At 56.8% G+C, this 20,709-nt stretch overlaps 3 protein-coding genes across 11 annotated transcripts in view; all 3 read left to right on the top strand.

Annotated features, from left to right (window-relative positions):
- RSPH6A (radial spoke head 6 homolog A) overlaps positions 1–1,042 on the top strand; it is a 19,751-nt gene extending 18,709 nt beyond the window's left edge. The window contains exon 6 of the mRNA XM_017502508.2: positions 646–1,042. Within this exon, the coding sequence (XP_017357997.1) occupies positions 646–883 (238 nt within the window). The 3' untranslated portion in view covers positions 884–1,042. The remainder of the gene's footprint in view (positions 1–645) is intronic.
- Positions 1,043–4,110: 3,068 nt separating this feature from the next.
- Positions 4,111–13,437, top strand: DMWD (DM1 locus, WD repeat containing). Of its 3 annotated transcripts, XM_017502506.2 has the most exons (5): positions 4,111–4,634; positions 5,845–6,027; positions 9,618–10,895; positions 11,752–11,826; positions 12,169–13,437. In XM_017502506.2, the coding sequence occupies exons 1-5, from the start codon at positions 4,194–4,196 to the stop codon at positions 12,214–12,216; spliced, it is 2,025 nt and encodes a 674-aa protein (XP_017357995.1). In that variant the 5' UTR covers positions 4,111–4,193; the 3' UTR covers positions 12,217–13,437. The 3 variants fall into 3 exon arrangements, with proteins under 3 accessions (XP_017357995.1, XP_037585178.1, XP_017357996.1); XM_017502507.2 differs by lacking the exon at positions 11,752–11,826 and having other exon boundaries at positions 4,140–4,634; positions 12,169–12,727; XM_037729250.1 differs by lacking the exons at positions 11,752–11,826; positions 12,169–13,437 and having other exon boundaries at positions 4,137–4,634; positions 9,618–11,716.
- Positions 12,237–20,709, top strand: part of DMPK (DM1 protein kinase) — a 14,401-nt gene continuing 5,928 nt past the window's right edge. For 3 of the 7 annotated variants that reach the window (XM_017502513.2, XM_037729252.1, XM_017502518.2), the window contains exons 1-8: positions 13,921–14,212; positions 16,511–16,602; positions 16,860–16,943; positions 17,023–17,118; positions 17,737–17,885; positions 18,173–18,266; positions 18,513–18,719; positions 18,802–19,050. In XM_017502513.2, the coding sequence (XP_017358002.1) occupies positions 14,053–14,212; positions 16,511–16,602; positions 16,860–16,943; positions 17,023–17,118; positions 17,737–17,885; positions 18,173–18,266; positions 18,513–18,719; positions 18,802–19,050 (1,131 nt within the window). In that variant the 5' untranslated portion in view covers positions 13,921–14,052. Of the gene's footprint in view, positions 14,213–15,991; positions 16,051–16,510; positions 16,603–16,859; positions 16,944–17,022; positions 17,119–17,736; positions 17,886–18,172; positions 18,267–18,512; positions 18,720–18,801; positions 19,066–20,709 lie in introns of all 7 variants that reach the window. The other 4 variants (XM_017502517.2, XM_017502512.2, XM_017502519.1 and 1 more) reach the window with 3 other exon arrangements.

The following is a 20,709-nucleotide window of genomic DNA, read 5'->3' as shown; positions in this document are numbered from 1 at the left end:
TTTCCTTGAGAGGAAGACTCGCTCTGTTGCCCAGGCTGGAGTGCAGTGGCATGATCATAACTTACTGCAGCCTCAAACTCCTGGGCCTGAGCCGTCCTCCCACCTCAGCCTCCCCAGTAGCTGGAACCATAGGCATTTGCCACCACAACTGGGGAATTTTTAAACTCTGGGAGGTGGAGGCGGGCAGATCACTTGATGTCAGGGGTTCGAGACCAGCCTGGCCAATATGGTGAAACCCCCTTTCTACTAAAAATACAAAAATTAGTCCAGGCATGGTTGCTTATGCCTGTAATCCTAGCACTTCTGGAGGATGAGGTGGATAGGTCACTTGAGGTCAGGAGTTTAAGACCAGTCTGGCCAAAATGGTGAAACCCCATCTCTACTAAAAATACAAAAATTAGCTGGGTGAGGTGGTGTGCGCCTGTAGTCCCAGCTACTCGGGAAGCTGAGGCGGGAGAATGGCTTGAACCCAGGAGGCGGAGTTTGCATCCAGCCTGGGTGACACAGAGAAACCCAGTGAGCACATTTCAGCCTGCCATCCTCGACCTTGCCGTCATGCTACGCACACGCTGGGTCCCACCTTTAAAGGAAGTCAAGGCTGGGGCCTTTGAAGGAGAATTTCACAGTGTCTCACTGCCTCTCCAGAAAGTTTGAGAACATCTACATCGGCTGGGGTCACAAGTACAGCCCCGAGAACTTCAACCCGGCCCTGCCAGCCCCCATTCAGCAAGAGTACCCCAGCGGCCCAGCGATCATGGAGATGAGTGACCCCACAGTGGAAGAGGAGCAGGCCTTGAAAGCAGCTCAGGAGCAAGTCCTGGCAGCCACAGAGGAGGAGGAGGAGGGCGAGGAAGAGGAGGAGGGCGAGGAGACAGATGACTGAGGCCCTCGATACAGCCACTTTCCCCAAGCAGGTAGATAGCAGATTTCCCCTTGTCAGTAGTTAGTATGGATTATGTTTTCACTGTCTGCTTCCTGTCCCCAGAGGGCAGGGATAGAAACAGAAGGCAATTGCCTCAAATAAAATTCCTCCACAGCATTATGGATGAGCCATTCTTTCCTTTATTTGCTACGTCTGTTGACCTGGACTCCAAGTCAGGGCTCTTGGGCCCTGCAGAGGGCACAGACATTGCCTGGCAGAGCCTCTCCCACCTGTTTGGTTTTTGTTGTTGTTTGAGACAGGGTCTCATTCTGTCACCCAGGTTGGAGTACAGTGGCACAATCTCAGATTCCTGCAGCCTCCACCTCCCGGGCTCAAGCAGTCCTCCCATCTCAGCCTCCTGAGTGCATATTACCACATACACTATTTTTTTTTGAGATGGAGTCTCACTCTCTCACCAGGCTGGAGTCCAGTGGCACAATCTCAGCTCACTGCAACCTCCGCCTCCTGGGTTGAAGTGATTCTCCTGCCTCAGCCTCTGATGTAGCTGGGACTATATGCACGTGCCACCACACCCAGCTAATTTTTTGTAGTTTTAGTAGAGACAGGGTTTCACCATGTTGGCCAGAATGGTCTCAATCTCTTGACCTTGTGATCTGCCCATCTTGGCGTCCCAAAGTGCTGGGATTACAGGCATGAGCCACAGCGCCTGGCCCACATTCACTAATTTTTGTATTTTTTGTAGAGACAGGGTCCTGGGTAGCTAGGACTCCAGGCACAGGCCACCATGCCTGGCTAAATTTTTTCAATTTTTGGGGGGGGGTCTCACTATGAGATGGGGTCTCACTATGTTGCCCAAGCTGGTCTTGAACTCCTGGCATCAAGCAATCTGCCGGTCTTGGCCTCCCAAAGTGTTGGGATACAGCCACCGTGACCAGCCCCACCTGTTTTATTTATTCATTTATCTGGCCATCAAACTATTACTGAAATACCTCCTGTCAGCCCAGCCCTGTGCTGGGGACACAGAGGTGACCAGACAGCTGCAGCCCTGCCTTCCTGGACCTCACAACACTATAAGGAGCAAGACTCATCTCTAGACAGTGACAGCCCAAAGGGAGAAGCCCAGAGGACTGACAGAGATCCCCAGCCAACTCTTAAAGGGTCAAGAAAAGAACAGGGAAAGGCATTCCAAGAATAGGGAACAGAATGTGCAAAGACCCAAGGGCAAGAGAGAGTGTGATATGTTGGCATAGTTTTTCAAGCCTCATTTTAGGTGGTAGATAGTGTGAGGACTTAGTAGTGAGAGATGAGATTGAAAAAAGGTTGGCAGGGGCCAGATCACTTGGGGCTTAATTTTGTCCTGAGAGCACTAGGGAGCTATAGAGGGGTTTTGAGCAGGGTAGGGCCCTGATCATATTCATGCTTTAGAAAGACCTCTCTAGGCTGGGCACAGTGGCTCATGCCTGTAATCCCAGCACTTAGGAAGGCCAAGGTGGGTGGATCACCTGAGGTCAGGAGTTTCCCGTCTCTACTAAAAATGCATAAAAGTAACCAGGCGTGGTGGCACATGCCTGTAATCCCAGCTACTTGGGAGGCTAAGGAGAAGAATTGCTTGAACCCGGGAGGTAAACGTTGCAGTGAACAAAGATTATGCTGTTGATCTCCAGCCCAGCAGGTGACAAGAGTGATACTCCATCCCAAAAAAGAAAAAAGAAAAAGAAAAGAAAGACCAAAGACCTCTGTACATGCCGAGTGAAAGGTGGAAGTGGGGATGAGACAGAAATCTGGGAGACCAAGAGACAAGGTTGATGTGGGGGGTGGGGAAAGGGCTCAGGTAGAGAAGGAGCTTGGATCAGGGCTTCAGAGAACAAGGAACTGAGAAAGAGGAATTCCAGGTGGTCGAATGCAAAAAACTTGGAGAATGGAAGTGAGGACACAGTGAAGAGAAATGGTACACATCTAGGAAGACGCCCAGGTTTGTGGTCTGGTTGACTCAGTGGACGGCAGAGCTAGCTCTAAGATGCAAGAGAAGGGCAGGATTTGGTGTAAGACGTCAGGTTCATTGTAGAATTCTTTTTTCTTTTTTTTTCAGAGACTGAGTCTGGCTCTGTCCCCCAGGCTGTAGTGCAGTGGCGTGATTATAGCTCACTGCAGTTTTGAGCTCCTAGGTTCAAGAGATCCACCTTAGCCTCCAAAAGCGCTGGGATTCTGGGGTTCCAGGTGTGAACCACCCTGCCCGAACTATTGTAGGATTTTTAAAAAATTATTTATTATTAATTTATTTATTTTTAAGATGGGGTTTCACCACGTTGGTCAGGCTGCTCTTGAAATCCCGACCTCAGGTGATCCACCCACCGTGGCCTCCAAAGTGCTTGGATTACAGACTTGAGCCACCACGCCTGGCAGGATTTTTTTTATAAGTGTGAGATGCCCTTGGGAGAAATAGGGGAGGCCATTGACTACGTGAGACTAGAAAGATCTATGATGGGGCCCGGTGGCTTCAGCACACATGGGGAGCACTGGCTACAAGTAGGAGCTGTTGGGATCAGAGGGAGACTTTGGGTTGCAAATGGATCACTGGGACACTGGGGCACCGTGAGGATCAGTACAATTTGGGAATCGGGTAGGTTTTGGAGGCCAAGTGAGCTTGTTGAAAATAAATCATGAAGGTTAACTTTGGAGGTTGGTGGAAAATATGAAGGATGTTTGGGGTTAGCATTAATCAATAGTGGGTCAGAGGAAGTCCTTGGAGTTGTGCGGGAACACAGGGATTTGGCGGGTCACCAAGAGTGGGGAAGAATGGTAGGAGATGCTTTGGTAATTTGGGGACTTGAATATGTCAGTGGGAAACTCTGGAGGTCAGGGGAGTGTATGTTGGGAGTCTAAGGAGAGACTAAGGGTCCCTTGGGGTCGGCTGTGACTTCATGGGAAGGTTGGATTATGGACGAGGGCTTCTTTGGCGGGGGTGGGGGTGTCCCTTCGTTGCCAGGCAAACGGTTCCCAGGGCGCGGTCGCTAAGGGCTTGAGATTTCTAACTGGCCACGCCTCTTTCCAATACGGGCTCCGCCCCCGCAGCCAACCAAAAGTCGGTCACAGGCACAAAGGCCGCGCCCACCTTCGCGCCCCGCCCACAGTCTCAGCTTGTTACCCGAGCGACCGTGAGGGATCGTCCCGCTTCCGGACCTGGGTGCCAATCGAAGAGGCGTCGCCCAGGCGACGACCCCACCTTTTCCGGTGCGGGCTCGCGGCTTCCGGCAGGGGGTCCGGCTGCGGGCGGCGGTCCGGCAGCCGCTGGGCCCGGGGGGCGCCCAAGATGGCGGCGGGCGGCGCGGAGGGTGGCTCGGGCCCCGGCGCCGCCATGGGGGACTGCGCGGAGATTAAGTCGCAGTTCCGCACCCGCGAGGGTTTCTACAAGCTGCTCCCGGGCGACGGCGCCGCTCGCAGGTCTGGTCCGGCTTCCGCCCAGACCCCGGTGCAGCCCCAACCGCCGCAGCCCCCGCCCGGCCCTGCCTCCGCCTCCGGCCCGGGCGCTGCAGGCCCCGCGTCGTCCCCGCCGCCCGTAGGCCCGGGGCCCGGGCCCGCGCTGCCCGCCGTGCGCCTCAGCCTCGTGCGCCTCGGAGAGCCGGACAGCGCCGGGGCCGGGGAGCCACCCGCCACGCCCGCGGGGCTGGGCTCGGGGGGAGACCGCGTCTGCTTCAACTTGGGCCGTGAGCTCTATTTCTACCCGGGCTGCTGCCGCCGCGGGAGCCAGCGGGTGAGCGGCCTGTATCGTGGGGCCCTGGGTGCTGAAAGGATGGGGGTTCCAGAGAACTGTTAAGAGGGTCCCCGAATTGACATGGGACCCTGATAGACGTCTTAAATGTGGTGGACGTTCTAGGGCTACGGCATTATTGGAGAGAGTGTAGGATTCTGAAACGTGATGGGAGGCCCGCGGGGTGCTGGGCAGGCATCTTAGAGGTGATGGTGGAATCCCCTTTACCCCCTTTATGCGTAGGGGTTCTGGGATGATGAGTATTTTAAACGTGACCGGGTATCTGAGATGAGGTGGGATCCCCGGTTCTGGGGTGGCAGGCATGGTAATGGGGAATCATGAGATGCAGGCTCAGAGGTGATGGAGAAACCAGTATTGCAGCCTGGAGTGTTCGAGAGGGATCTTGAGATTGAGCCCAGGAATGAGGAGAAGTCTGGAAGTGATGGGAGCCTTGAAGGTAATAGGGGTCTAGAAGCTGAATGGGATCCTATAGAAAATTGGGGTCTGGAGATTATGAGTCTCCTATAGGAGATGAGCGTGTGGAACCTGATGGGAGATCTTAAGGAGAGGAGAGGCCCCGGCAGGGAAATCTGCAGGTGTGATTCAGGGAATCCCTAAAGCGGTGTGGTGAGAGCCCTGGCAGTTTATGGTGGTCCCAGAAATGATGGGGATCCTCAGTGCCCACAGGTGATAAACGGGCCTAAAATGTGGGAGGCCATGAGGTTTGATGGGTCTCCGAACTGTGGCGGTTTAGGGACTCCAAAGTGAAGGTAGTACTAGGACGTTAGGCTTTAGAGTCCTGGGAATTTGGATGACATCGAGGTTTAGGGGTCTTGGAATATTGTGGTAATAGGTCCCAAGGGAGTTGCTGAGGTTATAGGCTGGAGAGGTGGGGCTAAAAGGAATCGGAGCTCAGGAACTGTGCGCACCCAGAACCCTGATGCTATGGACAAGGGTGTGTCCGAATTAGGGGTGACCCAACTTTGGGGAGACACTGTGGTCAAGGGGATCCTTACCATCTTTTTCGCTGCTCTGTGATTTGGGTCCCCTTCCCGTCTGTGGTTGCCCCCCCCTCCCCAACCCACCTACTCACCTCCCCACTTCCCTCTGGGTTCTAACCCTGCTTCCTCTTAGTGGTTTCCCCCAACCTCAACATCCTCTTCCTTCCCCTCAGTGGCATAGACCGTTAACTCCTTTTCTCCCACCCCTCAAGTCCATTGATCTCAACAAGCCAATTGACAAGCGGATCTACAAGGGCACCCAGCCCACCTGCCACGACTTCAACCAGTTCACTGCTGCCACGGAGACCATCTCCCTGCTGGTGGGCTTCTCAGCCGGCCAGGTGCAGTACTTGGATCTCATCAAAAAGGACACCAGCAAGTTATTCAATGAGGAGGTGATTGCACCCCACAGAGTCCCCAACTGCTCTGCCTTCTCACCCCCCTACTATTTGCCATTAGGCTGCAGCTGCCTGGGGAACATGTAGACCTGAGAGGGGCAGGACGAGGGACAGATGGAGAATTGGGGGACAGCAGCTAATGGCAGCTGCACTTACTGTACCCAGGCCCTATGCTGTGTTACCCCCCATGGTGAATACTCCTTGAGTTTAAACATTTTTTTTTTTTTTTTTTGAGACGGAGTTTCGCTCTTGTTACGCAGGCTGGAGTGCAATGGCGCGATCTCGGCTCACCGCAACATCCGCCTCCCGGGTTCAGGCAATTCTCCTGCCCCAGCCTCCTGAGTCGCTGGGATTACAGGCACGCGCCACCATGCCCAGCTAATTTTTTGTATTTTTAGTAGAGACGGGGTTTCACCATGTTGACCAGGATGGTCTCGATCTCTTGACCTCGTGATCCACCCGCCTCGGCCTCCCACAGTGCTGGGATTACAGGCTTGAGCCACCGCGCCCGGCCTAAACATTTTTTTTTAACTTTTTATTAATTTCAATTTTTGTTTATTTGAGGCAGAGTCTCGCTCTGTGACCCAGGCTGGAGTGCAGGGGTGCAATCTTGGCTGACTGCAGCCTCTACCTCCCCGGTTCAAGCACTTCTCCTGCCTTAGTCTCCTGTGTAGCTAGGACTATAGGTGTGCCACACCCAGCTAAGTTTTGTGTTTTTAGCAGAAATGGGGTTTCACCATGTTGGCCAGGCTGTTCTCAAACTCCTGACCTTGTGATCCACCCATCTCGGCCTCCTAAAGTGCTGGGTTACAGGTGTGAGCCACTGCACCCAGCCACTCTTTGGGTTTTCATCAACCACTGGATACAGAAGTGGGCTGCCCATTTTGCAGATCAGAGAACTGAGGCTAGTAAATAAGTTGGGTCTTAGTTGATGCCCTTGTTGTTTGATTTCTGGACTCTGGAGGCTTTGGATTCAAAGCCCTGCTGTACCATTTACTCACCATGTGACTTTGGGAAGGTGACCATTCTCTGAGCCTCACTTTTCCTCCTCTGCAAAATGGGATTCCAGTTCTTACCTCGCAGAATTGCTATTGTAGAATCATACATCGAGATTGGCTCAGTCCTGGGCCAACTTGGCACACGAGGAGATGCCAGTAAACGACCTTATCCGCGGGCAGGGACTGCTCTTGGCTTCTGTCTCATTCTCTCTGGTCCAGAGGAGGTGTTCCATAAATATTCTCAGAATGAGTGAATGGCTGAAGGGAGTGAGTGGAACAGCGAGTGGATTAAAAATTCATTAGCTCATCCATTCACAAATAGTTTTTGAGCATCTGTTCTGTGCCAGGCACTGTTCCCAGCACGAGGGATATCACATCTCAGGGGCCTGGACAGGAGGCCCTGCCCTTTTGGAGCTTTCAGTCTAGCTGGGGAGACGGACAGTTAATCAAGTTAAGTCTTCGTGTGTTAGCAGGTGATTAAGGCCTTTGGAGAAGAAAACAGTGGGGAAGGGGCTGAGGGAAGCTTGGAGAGTGTAGTGGGGTGGTCAGGAAAGGCCTCACTAGGAGGTAATATTGAAATAAGCACCTGAAGGAGGCAGGCGCGAAGAGTTACCTGGGGAAGGACATCCTTTTTTTTTTTTTTTTTTTTTCCTGAGATAGGGTCTCACTCTGTCATCCATGCTGGAGTACAGTGGTGCGATTTTGGTTCACTGCAACCTCCGCCTCTCAGGCTCAACCAGTGCTCCTGCTTCAGCCTCCTGAGTAGCTGGGACTACAGGTGTGCACCAACACAACTGACTAACTTTTGTATTTTTTGTAGAGATGAGGTCTCTTTATGTTGCCCAGGCTGGTCTCGAACTCCCGGGCTCAAGCGATTCGCCTGCCTCTACCTCCCAAAGTGCTGGGATTATAGGTGTGAGCCACTTCGTATGGCCAAGAAGGACATTCTGAGTAGTGGGTCCAGCTAGGGCAAACGCAAGCTGGCACAGAAGCCGCATGGCCAGAGGAGTTACTGAGGGAGAGAGGATGGTAGGTGAGTTCCAAGAAACGACAGAGGGACCGGCTCATGGAGAGTCTGGAAGGCCACAGAAAAGACTTTGCCTTTTACTCTTAGATGGAAGCCTGTGGAGGAGCCTTTCTCAGCAGGCTCACCTGAGCTCTGGAAGGCAGAAATGGCTGGAGTGATTATTTGCTCAGGTCTCCCTAAGATGGTCAGCACCCCATCCCCTAAGGGAGAGCAGCTCCTTAGTCACATAGGCTGGCTGCCTGAGGGCATTAGGTCCTCAGCCTCTGGAACCCTGCTTGAGAGAGGCTGCGAAGCGTTGAGAGCCAGACAGTGCCAGGTGCTAGCTGATACTTCACAGAGCATCTCCGTGGCAGCTGCAGAGGACAGACAGGCCCGGACAGTAGAGACTGAGGCCAGTCACACAGTATTGCAGGCTTGGGGTGGTTGGAGTGGGGTGGTGAGAGGAGGTTAGATTCTGGGTGTGTTTTGAAGGTAGAGCCCACAGGATTCGTTGAAGGACTGGGCCTGAGGAAAAGAGGGGCAGATGCTTAGGTTTTTTGTCTGAGCACCTAGCAGGATAGGGGGTTGTCATTTGTCCAGGAATCACCTTCGAGCTGCCTTCTGTATGCACTAATTTACAGAACAGCGAACCAAACTAAGTTCCCTGTCGCCCAGGCTAGCGCGCATGGCACAAACTCGGCTCACTGCAATCTCCGCCTCCCTGGTTCAAGTAGTTCTCCTGCCTCAGCCTCCTGAGTAGCTGAGTAGCCACCATGCCCAGCTAATTTGTGTATTTTTAGTAGAGATGGGGTTTCACCATGTTGGCCAGGCTGGTCTCAAACTCCTGACATTGTGATCCGCCTGCCTTGGCTTTCTAAAGTGCTAGGGTTACAGGTGTAACCTAGGAGGAGCTGGCTTTCTGTAAAGAAATTTCTTGTTCGAAGTCTGACATAGAAAAGATTGGGGGAGGGTTAGGCAGAGCAGTGATCCCCAGCCTTTTTGGCACAGGAACCGGTCTTATGGAAGACAGTTTTTCCACAGAATGTTGTGGGGATGGTATTGGGATTGGGATGAACCAGTGATCCACCTCTGATCTCAGGCATTAGATTCTCATAAGGAGCACACACCCTAGATCCCTCGCATGCGCAGTTCATGGTTGGGTTCGTCAGGTTCGCGCTTCTGTGAGAAGTGAATGCTCTAGCTGCTCCAGTAGGAAGCCGGGCTCAGGCTGTCATGCCCGCTCACCCACCGCTCACCTCCTGCTGTGTGGCCCGGAGGGTGGGGACCCTGAGATAAAAGACAATTCTATGGCAAGTAGGACTGTCCCCTCACCAAAGATGGGACATCGAGGCTCCTTGGAGCACCCTGTGGCCACCCTGCAGCAGACCCCATTCCCCAACGTTTCCATAACCTGGTGTCCATCTGTCTTCCCCAGTTTGGGAGCTTCTTTCTGAGGAGGGCCTGGTGTGACAACTGCTGTGTGAGTGGGGCCGTGTCCAGCAGCCTTGGGGCCTTCGGGTCGGGGAAGAGGTCTGCCTGGGTTTTACTGCCTTCTCCCAACCCCATCCTGTCTCCCCTGGCAGCGGCTGATCGACAAGACCAAGGTGACGTATCTGAAGTGGCTGCCTGAGTCGGAGAGCCTGTTCCTCGCATCACACGCCAGTGGCCACCTGTACCTGTACAATGTCAGCCACCCCTGCGCCTCGGCCCCGCCCCAGTACAGCCTGCTGAAGCAGGGTGAGGGCTTCTCTGTCTACGCTGCAAAGAGCAAGGCACCCCGCAACCCGCTGGCCAAGTGGGCAGTGGGCGAGGGGCCCCTCAACGAGTTCGCCTTCTCGCCTGACGGCCGGCACTTGGCCTGCGTGAGCCAGGATGGCTGCCTGCGTGTCTTCCACTTCGACTCCATGCTCCTGCGTGGGCTCATGAAGAGCTACTTTGGGGGCCTGCTGTGTGTGTGCTGGAGCCCCGATGGCCGCTATGTGGTGACAGGTGGCGAAGACGACCTGGTCACCGTGTGGTCCTTCACCGAGGGCCGTGTAGTGGCTCGAGGCCACGGCCACAAGTCCTGGGTCAACGCCGTGGCCTTTGACCCTTACACCACACGCGCAGAGGAGGCAGCAACAGCAGCCGGTGCCGACGGAGAGCGGAGCGGTGAGGAGGAGGAGGAGGAGCCCGAGGCTGCAGGCACAGGCTCGGCTGCGGGCGTCCCGCTCTCTCCGCTGCCCAAGGCTGGTTCCATCACCTACCGCTTCGGCTCAGCAGGCCAGGACACACAGTTCTGCCTGTGGGACCTCACTGAAGACGTGCTGTACCCGCACCCGCCTCTGGCCCGCACCCGCACCCTCGCTGGCACACCTGGTACCACACCGCCGGCTGCCAGCAGCTCAAGGGGTGGTGAGCCTGGCCCGGGCCCTCTGCCCCGCTCACTTTCCCGCTCCAACAGCCTCCCGCACCCAGCAGGCGGGGGCAAGGCGGGCGGCCCGGGCGTGGTGGCAGAGCCTGGCACACCGTTCAGCATTGGCCGCTTCGCCACGCTCACACTGCAGGAGCGGCAGGACCGGGGGGCCGAGAAGGAGCACAAGCGCTACCACAGCCTGGGTAACATCAGCCGGGGTGGCAGTGGTGGCGGCGGCAGTGGCGGGGAAAAGCCCAGTGGCCCTATCCCCCGCAGCCGCCTGGACCCCGCCAAGGTGCTGGGCACCGCCCTGTGCCCGCGCATCCATGAGGTGCCGCTGCTGGAGCCCCTCGTGTGCAAGAAGATTGCCCAGGAGCGGCTCACGGTCCTACTGTTCCTGGAGGACTGCATCATCACCGCCTGCCAGGAGGGCCTCATCTGCACCTGGGCCCGGCCGGGCAAGGCGGTGAGTGGCCCCATGCCAGCCTGCCCAGGACGTGGCAGGACCCTTGGCGGGAAGCGGCAGGCATTGGCAGAGAGAGGGCTTTGTCACTGTCACAGCCTCTGGCTCCGTGGGGTGAGGGGAAGCCATGGAAGCCTTAGCATCCCAGAACAAGACCTCTCAGATCTTAGAGTGATGGGGTCTAAGCCTCGGCAGCAGGCAGCTGGGAGTGGGGGTTTCCAAGGCTGGCCGTCTGAAGAGCAGCAGATGGGCCCTGCATGGCCAGGTCTTAGTGCCTGTCACTCGAGCCACAATCTATTCCAGTTGGACATCTGTTTTTTTAAATGGTGAAACTTTTTTTAGTGCTTTGGGCCAAAACTCTAGGGGCAATCTCAAGCCTGTGGGCGTGGCTGCCAGCATGGGTCTGGGACTCAGGATCCGAGCCTCCTGCTGAAGGCGCAGGCTGGGAATCCCAGGCCTGGGTTCCAGTCCCGCTCCCTGTGTGTGTTACCCCGGACAAGTTACTGCCCCCTCTGACCTCCAAATCATCACCTCTTAGAACAGAGCCTGTAGGATGGACAGTGGGTGGATGCACTTGCTTGCTGGGCGGGCTGTGGTGTTGGGAAGTCACAGTAGGCGAAGCACAGGCCTGGCACCTTGTAAGTTCGGAGCTGGTCTTGGGTGTCTGCTCCTTAGGGCTGGGACTCAGGTGCCCAGGGTCCTAGAGGCCGTGGCTTGGTTCCTTGAATCCTCGGTTTTGGAATCGTAGAGCCCTGAGTCCCTAGAACTTGAAAGCACAGCCTGAGCACCTCAGAGGCAAGATCGGTGGGATGCCGGGAGTCTGGCTGAGTCCTAAAAGAGACCCCCTCTGTCTCCCTAGTTCACAGACGAGGAGACCGAGGCCCAGACAGGGGAAGGAAGTTGGCCCAGGTCACCCAGCAAGTCAGTGGTAGAGGTAGGACTGTCCCTGAGTTCTTTCCCCAGCACCTCAGGGTCCCTCCCAAGTTAGAAGGAAGCACCAGTTTCCCCGTCCCCTCCCACCCTCACCCTTACCCCATCGTGTCACTCAGGATCCGTGGAGGATTTTGATTATTGAAAGTGCCGACTGCCAGGACAGGAAGCTAAGATGCAAGTTCCCAGCCTAGAGCAGCGGCCTTGGGGGGTTCTGGGGTGGACCCAAGGGCAAGGCCAGGGTGGCAGCAGTTTTGAGGACTCTGGGCTGGCTCCCTCCCCTTGACACTGGCTGAAGCCTGGGTGGTCTCTAACCCCTCCCATCTCTCCCTCTCATCTTCCCCAGGGCATCTCCTCCCAACCAGGCAACTCCCCGAGCGGCACAGTGGTGTGAAGCCACGGATATCGGGGCCCCCACCCCACACCCCCAGCCTCCTAGCCATAACCCTTCCCGCTGACCTCACGGATCAACGTATTAACAAGACTAACCATGATGGATGGACTGCTCCGGTCCCCCAACCTGCGCAAAATTTGGGGGCCCCCCAGACTGGCCCGGACATTGGGGGGATGTCACGGTCCTTGTGGCCTCAGCCTTGTCCTCCACCCACTGCCAAGTACAATGACCTCTTCCTCTGAAACATCAGTGTTACCCTCGTCCCTGTCCCCAGCATGTGACTGGTCACTCCTGGGGAGAGACTCCCCACCCTCCCTCAAGAGCCCCAGGTCTGCAGTGTGCCCCTCGGTCGAGTGGGCAGGGCCGGGGTGGTCCAGCCCCTGCCCGGCCCCCACCCCAGCCGCCCTTGCTATTGTCTGTGCTTTTGAAGAATGTTAAATTATGGAAGCCCCTCAGGTTCCTCCCTGTCCCCCAGGACCTCTTATTTATACTAAAATTCCCTGTTTTCTCAGCGGCTCTGTCCCCTTCGGAGGAGATGGTGTAGAGGACCTGTGTGTTTGCTCTTCGGTTCTAGGCAGTCCACTTTCCCCAGAGGAGGAGTGCAGGCCTGCTCCCCTGCGAAGCGTGTCCCACCCCTTTTAATAGGAAAAGCCGGAGCCTTGGAAGGGAAGGGACCCTCGAGGCACACAGCTGGTGACCCATTCCAGCGCCCTCTTGGGGAGAAGAGCATCCTGCCGGCAGCCAGGGCCCCTCGTCAAAGTCCTCAGTGGATGTTTTTTAAATTCCCAAAACTGCCCTGAACCACATTTCCCAGGCCCTGCCCAGGTGGGACTCCTCGGTCCTTGCCTCCTAGTTTCTCAGGCCTGGCCCTGCCGAGGCCCAGGCGCCCCAGGCCGGCTGGTGGCCCTGACTTCCACTCTGGAGAACTGTCCACCCTGGAAAAAAGAGCTCAGATCCCTCCTGGCTCCTGGAGCCGTAGGGAGTGTGTCTTCCCACTCCACCCTCCACCCCCCGAAATGTTTCTGTTTCTAATCCCAGCCTGGGCAGGAATGTGGCTGCCCGGCCAGGGGCCAAGGAGCTATTTTGGGGTCTCCTTTGCCTGAGGAGGGCTTGGCTCCACCACTGGCCTCCCCCAGGTTTTGGGCAGCAGGTCACCCCTGTTCAGGCTCCAAGGGTGCCCCCTCTTGGTCCTCTCCTCACCACCCCTTCCCCACCTCCTGGAAAAAAGAAAGTGTAAAGTGGAGACCCAGAGGGCTAAATTTAACTGTCTGAGTTGGAATCTGTCTCTGAGTCACCCAAGAAGCTGCCCTGGCCTCCCACCCGCTTCCCAGGCCTCAGCCCCTTTCTCCCACCCAGCCCTAGCCCCCAGCTCTGGAGCTTGTTGGGAGCAAGGGGTTGATCTCTACTGTGTCACTCAGCCTTGATTGGCCCCGTTTCATCAATCGGCGGGTTCCTCTTGGAATCTATCACACCTGTCGCTTCCTCTGTGCTCAACCTTTTTATTGGGGTGACAGTGTGAGAGCTGAGATTCTTCATCTGTCCCCCCTACTCTAGCACTAAAGGGTTCTGCAGGGCCCCGGAAGGAGGGAGCTTGGGGGGCTGGCTTGTGAGGGGTTAAGGCTGGGAGGCGGGAGTGGGGCTGGACCAAGGGGTGGGGAGAAGAGGAGGAGGAGGCCTCGGCAGCAGAGAGAAGTGGCCAGAGAGGCCCAGGGGACAACCAGGGACAGGCAGACATGCAACCAGGTCTCCAGGGCCTGGACAGGGGCTGCCTGGCCCTGTGACAGGAGGACCCCGAGCCCCCGGCCCGGGGAGGGGCCATGGTGCTGCCTGTCCAACATGTCAGCCGAGGTGCGGCTGAGGCGGCTCCAGCAGCTGGTGTTGGACCCCGGCTTCCTGGGGCTGGAGCCCCTGCTCGACCTTCTCCTGGGCGTCCACCAGGAGCTGGGCGCCTCCGAACTGGCCCAGGACAAGTATGTGGCCGACTTCTTGCAGTGGGGTGAGTGCCTGCCCTCGGGGCTCCCACAGGTGGGGTGGAGGTGGGGCAGGAGATGGGTCTGGGCACAGAGGCCTGGCTGTTGGGGGGCAGGATGGCAGGATGGGAATGGGGAGATCCCTCCATCCTGGGGCACAAGAGTGTGGACCTGGGTCCTGGGGCAACATTTCCCTGCCCTGTGCCACCCTGGAGGGGCAGAGAAAGGTCAGCAGAGGCCAGGGCGGCTATGACTCAGAGCCGTGGCTTAGGAGTCGCAGCAGGCCAGACTGCCAACAGCCTCCCATGGCCTCCCTGCACCCCACCCCAGGGTCAGGGCCAGGGTTATTCTGGAAGCTCCCTCTCCTGGGACCCTGCCCCCAAAAGTTGGCCCTATGGCCCTCTCCCCTGGTTTCGGCAGCCTGGGGCAAGCCAGGAGGGACAGCATGGGGCAGCTGCCAGGGGCGCAGCCGACAGGCAGGTGTTCGGCGCCAGCCTCTCCAGCTGCCCCAACAGGTGCCTAGGCACTGGGAGGGCGGTGACTCACTCGGGCCCTGGGGGAGAAGCAGCTTTCAGATAGGCACCACTAGCACCCTCTCCTCTTCGACTGAGGACAGACAGCTTTGGGTTCGGGGTGTGCCTTCTTTCTCTATAGGTTCTGCGCCCACCCCCCAGCCCCAAAGTCTTTGTCCCTATGAGCCATGCGGGTCAGCTGCCATTCCCCCCACCCTGGCTCCCTGCGTCCTTTAGTTCTCCTGGCCCCGGGGCCTCCAACCTTCCAGCTGTCCCACAAATGCCCCTCTTGCAAGGGCTTTCCAGGGCCTAGGGCCAGGGCTGGAAGGAGGATGCTTCCCATACTGCCAGCTGCCTTGTCTGTCCCCCTCTTCCCCCAGCCTTGGACTCGGGCTCACTGGTCACTGGATTCTGTCACTCCCAGCACCCTGCCCCTCTAGCCCCTACATGCCTGGCCCTCAGTGACTGGCACTTGGTCTTTGGCCTATGTGTGCCACTGTCTCTTGCTTCCTGTCTCTCCACCTTCCCCTGCTTCCTCTTGTGTCCATGTCTTTCTGACCCAGGCCTGGTTCCTTTTCCTCCTCCTCCCATTTCACAGATGGGAAGGTGGAAGCCGAGAAGGGTTAGGCCACTCAGCCTCTGAAAAAACCTTATCCCAATCTCCCCTAGCCCTTAATGACTCTCCTGGCCTCCCTTTAGCAGAGGATGAAGTTGGGCTGGCTGGGTAAACTGAGACTGGGCGGGGTAGGGGTCTGGCCCTCCCGGGAGGAGCACTCCTTTTGTGGCCCGAGCTGCATCCTGCGGCCCCTCCCCTGCCAAGCCTGGGGCGGGGGAGGGGGCCTGGGTTCCCGCTGCCTTAAAAGGGCTCAATGTCTTGGCGCTCTCCTCCCTCCCCCGTCCTCGGCCCTGGCTGGTTTGTCCCTGCTGGCCCACTCTCCCAGAACCCCCCGGAACCCTCCAGGGCCCCTCTCTTTCCTCCAGAACCCACTGTGTCTCCCCTTCTTCCTTCCCCTCCCATACCCACCTCTCTCTCCATTCAGCCTCCACTTCTTCCATCCCTGGGAGTCCAGGTCTCCCTGTCCCACTGTCCCTGAGTCTCGAGCCTCCACGCGAGCCTGTCCCCCACCCAAGCTGCCCTGTTTAACATTCCTAGTTGGAGAACTTTGACTTCTGGGAGCCCGATTGTCAGCTGTTAATAAGGGATGGGACTAAGAGATGCGCCGGGATGGAGCACTGGAGTCTGGGATGTGTGACCAGGCTGGCTTTCTTTCCCTGTTCCGTTCCTTCCCCCAGCCCCAAATCCAGGGTTTCCCAAAGTGTGGTTCAAGAACCACTTGCATCTGAATCTAGAGGTACTGGATACAACCCCACGTCTGGGCCATTACCCAGTACATACTACATGAGAACGTGCGGGTGGGGCCCCAGCTGCACCTAGAGTCGGGGTGGAGGGCTGGAAGACCAGGAAGGTGGAAGAACTGGATCTTATTTCCTTCTCCCCCTGTTCTTCAGGGTCTGCCCTTCTACAGACTTCCTTACCTTACCCCACCCTTGCCCTCTTGCACTACCCTGGAGCCCTCTGGCCCAATGCCCTGTCCCCCTAAGGGCTTCCCAGGCACCTCACCTCTATGGGAGGACAGTTTTGGGTTCCTAGAACCTTACACAGTGTTTATGTCCTTGGGAGGCAGATAGTCTTAGGGTGAAGCTGAGCAGCAGAGAGAAGGGGAGACAGAGGGATAGAGGGTGGGGCTTTCTCCCTGGTCTCCAGTGCCCTTTCTGGTGACACTCGGTTGTTTTCCCCCACCACACCCCCAGCGGAGCCCATCGTGGGGAGGCTTAGGGAGGTCCGACTACAGAGGGAGGACTTTGAGATTCTGAAGGTGATCGGACGCGGGGCGTTCAGCGAGGTGAGTCCTGAGCCGGAAGGGAGTCCCACTTGACTAGTGGTGGGCGGGGCATGGGGAGTGGGGCGGGGTCTTAGAAATTGATGAATGACCGAGCCTTAGAACCTAGGGCAGGGCTGGAGGCGGAGCTTGGGACAAGTAGGCGTGGTGTGGTAGATGGGGCGGGGCCACGACTGGTTGCAGACGGAGGTGGAGTTGGGTCTGGGCGAGCCCTCCTGCTTTCCCGCCATCTCCACCCTATCACCTTCTATCGGCCTCAGGTAGCGGTGGTGAAAATGAAGCAGACGGGCCAGGTGTACGCCATGAAGATCATGAACAAGTGGGACATGCTGAAGAGAGGCGAGGTGAGGGGCGGGGCGGGCGTGGGGGGCCTTGAGGATCCGCGCCTCCTCTCGGGCTGCAGCTCCTTCGGGTGCCCTGCAGGTGTCGTGCTTCCGTGAGGAAAGGGACGTGTTGGTGAATGGGGACCGGCGTTGGATCACGCAGCTGCACTTCGCCTTCCAGGATGAGAACTATCTGGTGAGCTCCGGGCCGGGGTGACTAGGAAGAGGGAGCGAGCCCCGTGCTGTCACTGGACGAGGAGGTGGGGAAAGGAGGCTCTAGGATTGGGGGCGCTGCCTGGAGACGCCTTTGGGAGAATCTGTTTGTGGTAAGAGGGTGTGTCACTTGGATGAGGGGCCTTCCTTATCTGGGGCAGGAATGGTGTCTCTCACTGCCCGTTTCCAGGGCCGATTCGGGTGACTCTTTTATAAAGATGTCTATGCTGGGGTAGTCTCTTATCTGGAATGGGATAGCTCTTCAGGAATTCTAACGAGGCCACTGCCTAGGCAAGGGAGTGTCTGAGACCTATTCTCTGGGTGTTGAGCGGTCTTTGGGTTCTTTTTCCCCGAACTTCTCAGGGGGAGTGAATCTGCCTAGTGACATCCCAGGAAAGGTTTTTTGTGTTTTTTCCCTGGGGTGGGGAGCGGGGCCACAGGTGGCCTGATTTGGCCCGGCAGATCTCTATAGTTCTCTCTGGGCTGGGGCTGCAGGTCTCTGCTCAGGGATGGGGTGTCTCTGGGAGTGGTTGTCCCGGCCATCCGTGATGAATCAGGGCCTCGGGGGACTACCGACCACCCATGACGCACCCCCTCTCAGTACCTGGTCATGGAGTACTACGTGGGCGGGGACCTGCTGACGCTGTTGAGCAAGTTTGGGGAGCGGATTCCGGCCGAGATGGCGCGCTTCTACCTGGCCGAGATCGTCATGGCCATAGATTCGGTGCACCGGCTCGGCTACGTGCACAGGTGGGTGCGGAATGGCTGAGGGCTGGGTCGGGGAGGGGATAGCAAGCTTGTTCCCTGGCAGGGTTCCTCGAAGGTCGGAGCCCAGAGAGGGCAGGGCCTAGAGAGGGACTTCCTTGGTTGGGGCCCAACGGGGGCAGTGCCTGGGAGTAGGGTCCAAAACTGTAGAATCCCCACAGGAGCAGAACTCGAGGAAGTGGGGCTTCAGACGGCACTGCCCAAAGGGGGCGGAGCCTGGTGGGACCACGGGAGGGAGGTTCACTTCTCCCACTCTTCTTTCCTCGGTGCAGGGACATCAAACCCGACAACATCCTGCTGGACCGCTGTGGCCATATCCGCCTGGCTGACTTCGGCTCCTGCCTCAAGCTGAGGGCAGATGGAACGGTGAGCGGGTGCTAACCGCAGAGCAATTCAGGCTGCTAATGAGGGATGGGAGGCACAGAGTATGGGGGCGCGACTGGATTTGGAGGGGAAGGAGGAGGTAACCCAGGCCTAAGTGTGCATTGCGTGGCTGAGCATCAGACCAGGCAGAGGGAGGGGATAAATATTCGGGAGTGGTTGGAAGGAGGGCCCAGAGCTGGTGGGCCCAGAGGGATGGGCCTGAGCCTTGCTCTGCTCCTTTTGGTCCAGGTGCGATCTATGGTGGCTGTGGGCACCCCAGACTACCTGTCCCCTGAGATCCTGCAGGCTGTGGGCGGTAGGCCTGGGACAGGCAGCTACGGGCCCGAGTGTGACTGGTGGGCGCTGGGCGTGTTCGCCTATGAAATGTTCTATGGGCAGACGCCCTTCTATGCAGACTCCATGGCAGAGACCTACGGCAAGATTGTCCACTACAGGGTGAGCGCAGCCCCAGAGAGCCCTGACCTCTCCCCGTGGGCGCTCCCAGACTATCACCTCCTCTCCCTCTTCCTCTGAGCAGGAGCACCTCTCTCTGCCGCTGGCAGATGAAGGGGTCCCTGAGGAGGCTCGAGACCTCATCCAGCAGCTCCTCTGTCCCCCGGAGACACGGCTGGGCCGGGGTGGAGCAGGCGACTTCCGGACACATCCTTTTTTCTTTGGCCTCGACTGGGATGGTCTCCGGGACAGCATGCCCCCCTTTACACCGGATTTCGAAGGTGCCACCGACACATGCAACTTCGACTTGGTGGAGGACGGGCTCACTGCCATGGTGAGCGGGGGCGGGGTAGGTACCTGCGGCCCCTGCTTGGCTGCGGGAACCTCCCCATCCCCTCTCTATAAAGTTGGAGTAAGGACAGTGCCTACCTCCTGGGGTCCTGAATCACTCTCTTCCCCAGAGCACGTGCTCTGTGCCCACCTAGTGCTGAGGACCCAGCAGTGACCTAGCCAGTGGGGGAACATAGACCAGCCTTAGACAGTGAGGCCCCAGAGTGATCAGGGCTGAGACAACGGAGTGCAGGTGGTGGGGGGCTCCTGACTCAGCAAAGAAGGTCCTGGAGGGCTTCCTGGAGGGGGAAGCTATCTGAGCTGAGACTTGGAGGGATGAGAAGCAGGAGAGGACTCCTCTCTCCACCATGCAACAAGCTGTCATGGAATGCTTGCTTGGCTATGGGTGCCCTTTTCCGGACAACTCTGGGGATGCAGCACTGACCAGATCAGCTCTGGTCCCTGCCCTCATCCACTTGCAGTCTAGAAAATTAGAGAATTATGGAGAGTGTGGCAGGTGCCCTGAAGGGAAGCAACAGGATACAAGAAAAAATGATGGGGCCAGGCACAGTGGCTCACGCCTGTAACCCCAGCACTTTGGGAAGCCGAATCGGGTGGATTGCTTGAGTCTAGGAGTTCGAGACCAGCCTGAGCAATGTGGTGAGACCCCGTCTCTACAAAAATGTATAAAAATTTGGTTGGGTGTGGTAGCACATGTCTGAATACTCAGCTACTTGGGCGGCTAACAGCTACGTGTCTATAGAAAAAAAAAAAAAAAAAAAAGCTGTGTGAGCTGGGATTATGCCATTGCACTCCAGCCTGGGCAAGAGAGAGAGACTGTAAGATAAAATTACATTGAAATTGCCCAGGCTGGAGTGCAGGGTAAGATAAAATTACATTGAAATTAAAAAGTAGGCTGGTCAAGGTGTCTCACACCTGTAATCTCAGAACTTTGGGAGGCTGAGGTGGGCGGATCACTGGAGGTCAGGTGTTCGAGACCAGCCTGGCCAACATGGTAAAACCCTGTGTCTACTAAAATACAAAACTTTACCAGGTGAGGTGGCTCATGCCTATAATCCCAGCCTTTTGGGAGACCAAGGCAGGTGGATCACGAGGTCAGGAGATTGAAACCCTGTCTCTACTAAAAATAAAAAAAAAAATTAGCCAGACATGGTGGCAGGAGCCTGTAATCCCAGCTACTCAGAAGGCTAAGGCAGGAGAATCGCTTGAACCCAGGAGGCAGAGGTTGCAGTGAGCCGGGATCGCGCCACTGCACTCCAGCCTGTGAGACTCCATCTCAAAAAATAATAATAATAAATAATTTAAAAATAAAAAATACAAAATTAAGGCGTGGTGGCTCGTGCCTGTAATCCCAGCTACTCAGGAGGCTGAGGCAGGAGAATCGCTTCTACCTGGGAGGTGGAGGTTGCAGTGGGATGGGATTGTGCCAGTGTACTCTAGGCTGGGAGACAGCGAGATTCCATCTAAAAAAAAAAAAGTGGGCTGGGCACAGTGGCTCATACCTGTAGTCCCAGTACTTTGGGAAACTGAGATGGGAGGACTGCTTAAGCCCAGAGTTTGTAGCCAGACCAAACTGGGCAGCATAGGGAGACCCCTAGGCAACGTAGATCGACCCGTGTCTATATTTAAAAAAAAAAAAAAA

Source organism: Cebus imitator, unplaced genomic scaffold (assembly GCF_001604975.1).
Source record: "Cebus imitator isolate Cc_AM_T3 unplaced genomic scaffold, Cebus_imitator-1.0 Scaffold296, whole genome shotgun sequence".
NCBI classification, from domain to species: Eukaryota; Metazoa; Chordata; class Mammalia; order Primates; family Cebidae; genus Cebus; species Cebus imitator.
This window is presented reverse-complemented; position numbering and strand designations above follow the sequence as displayed.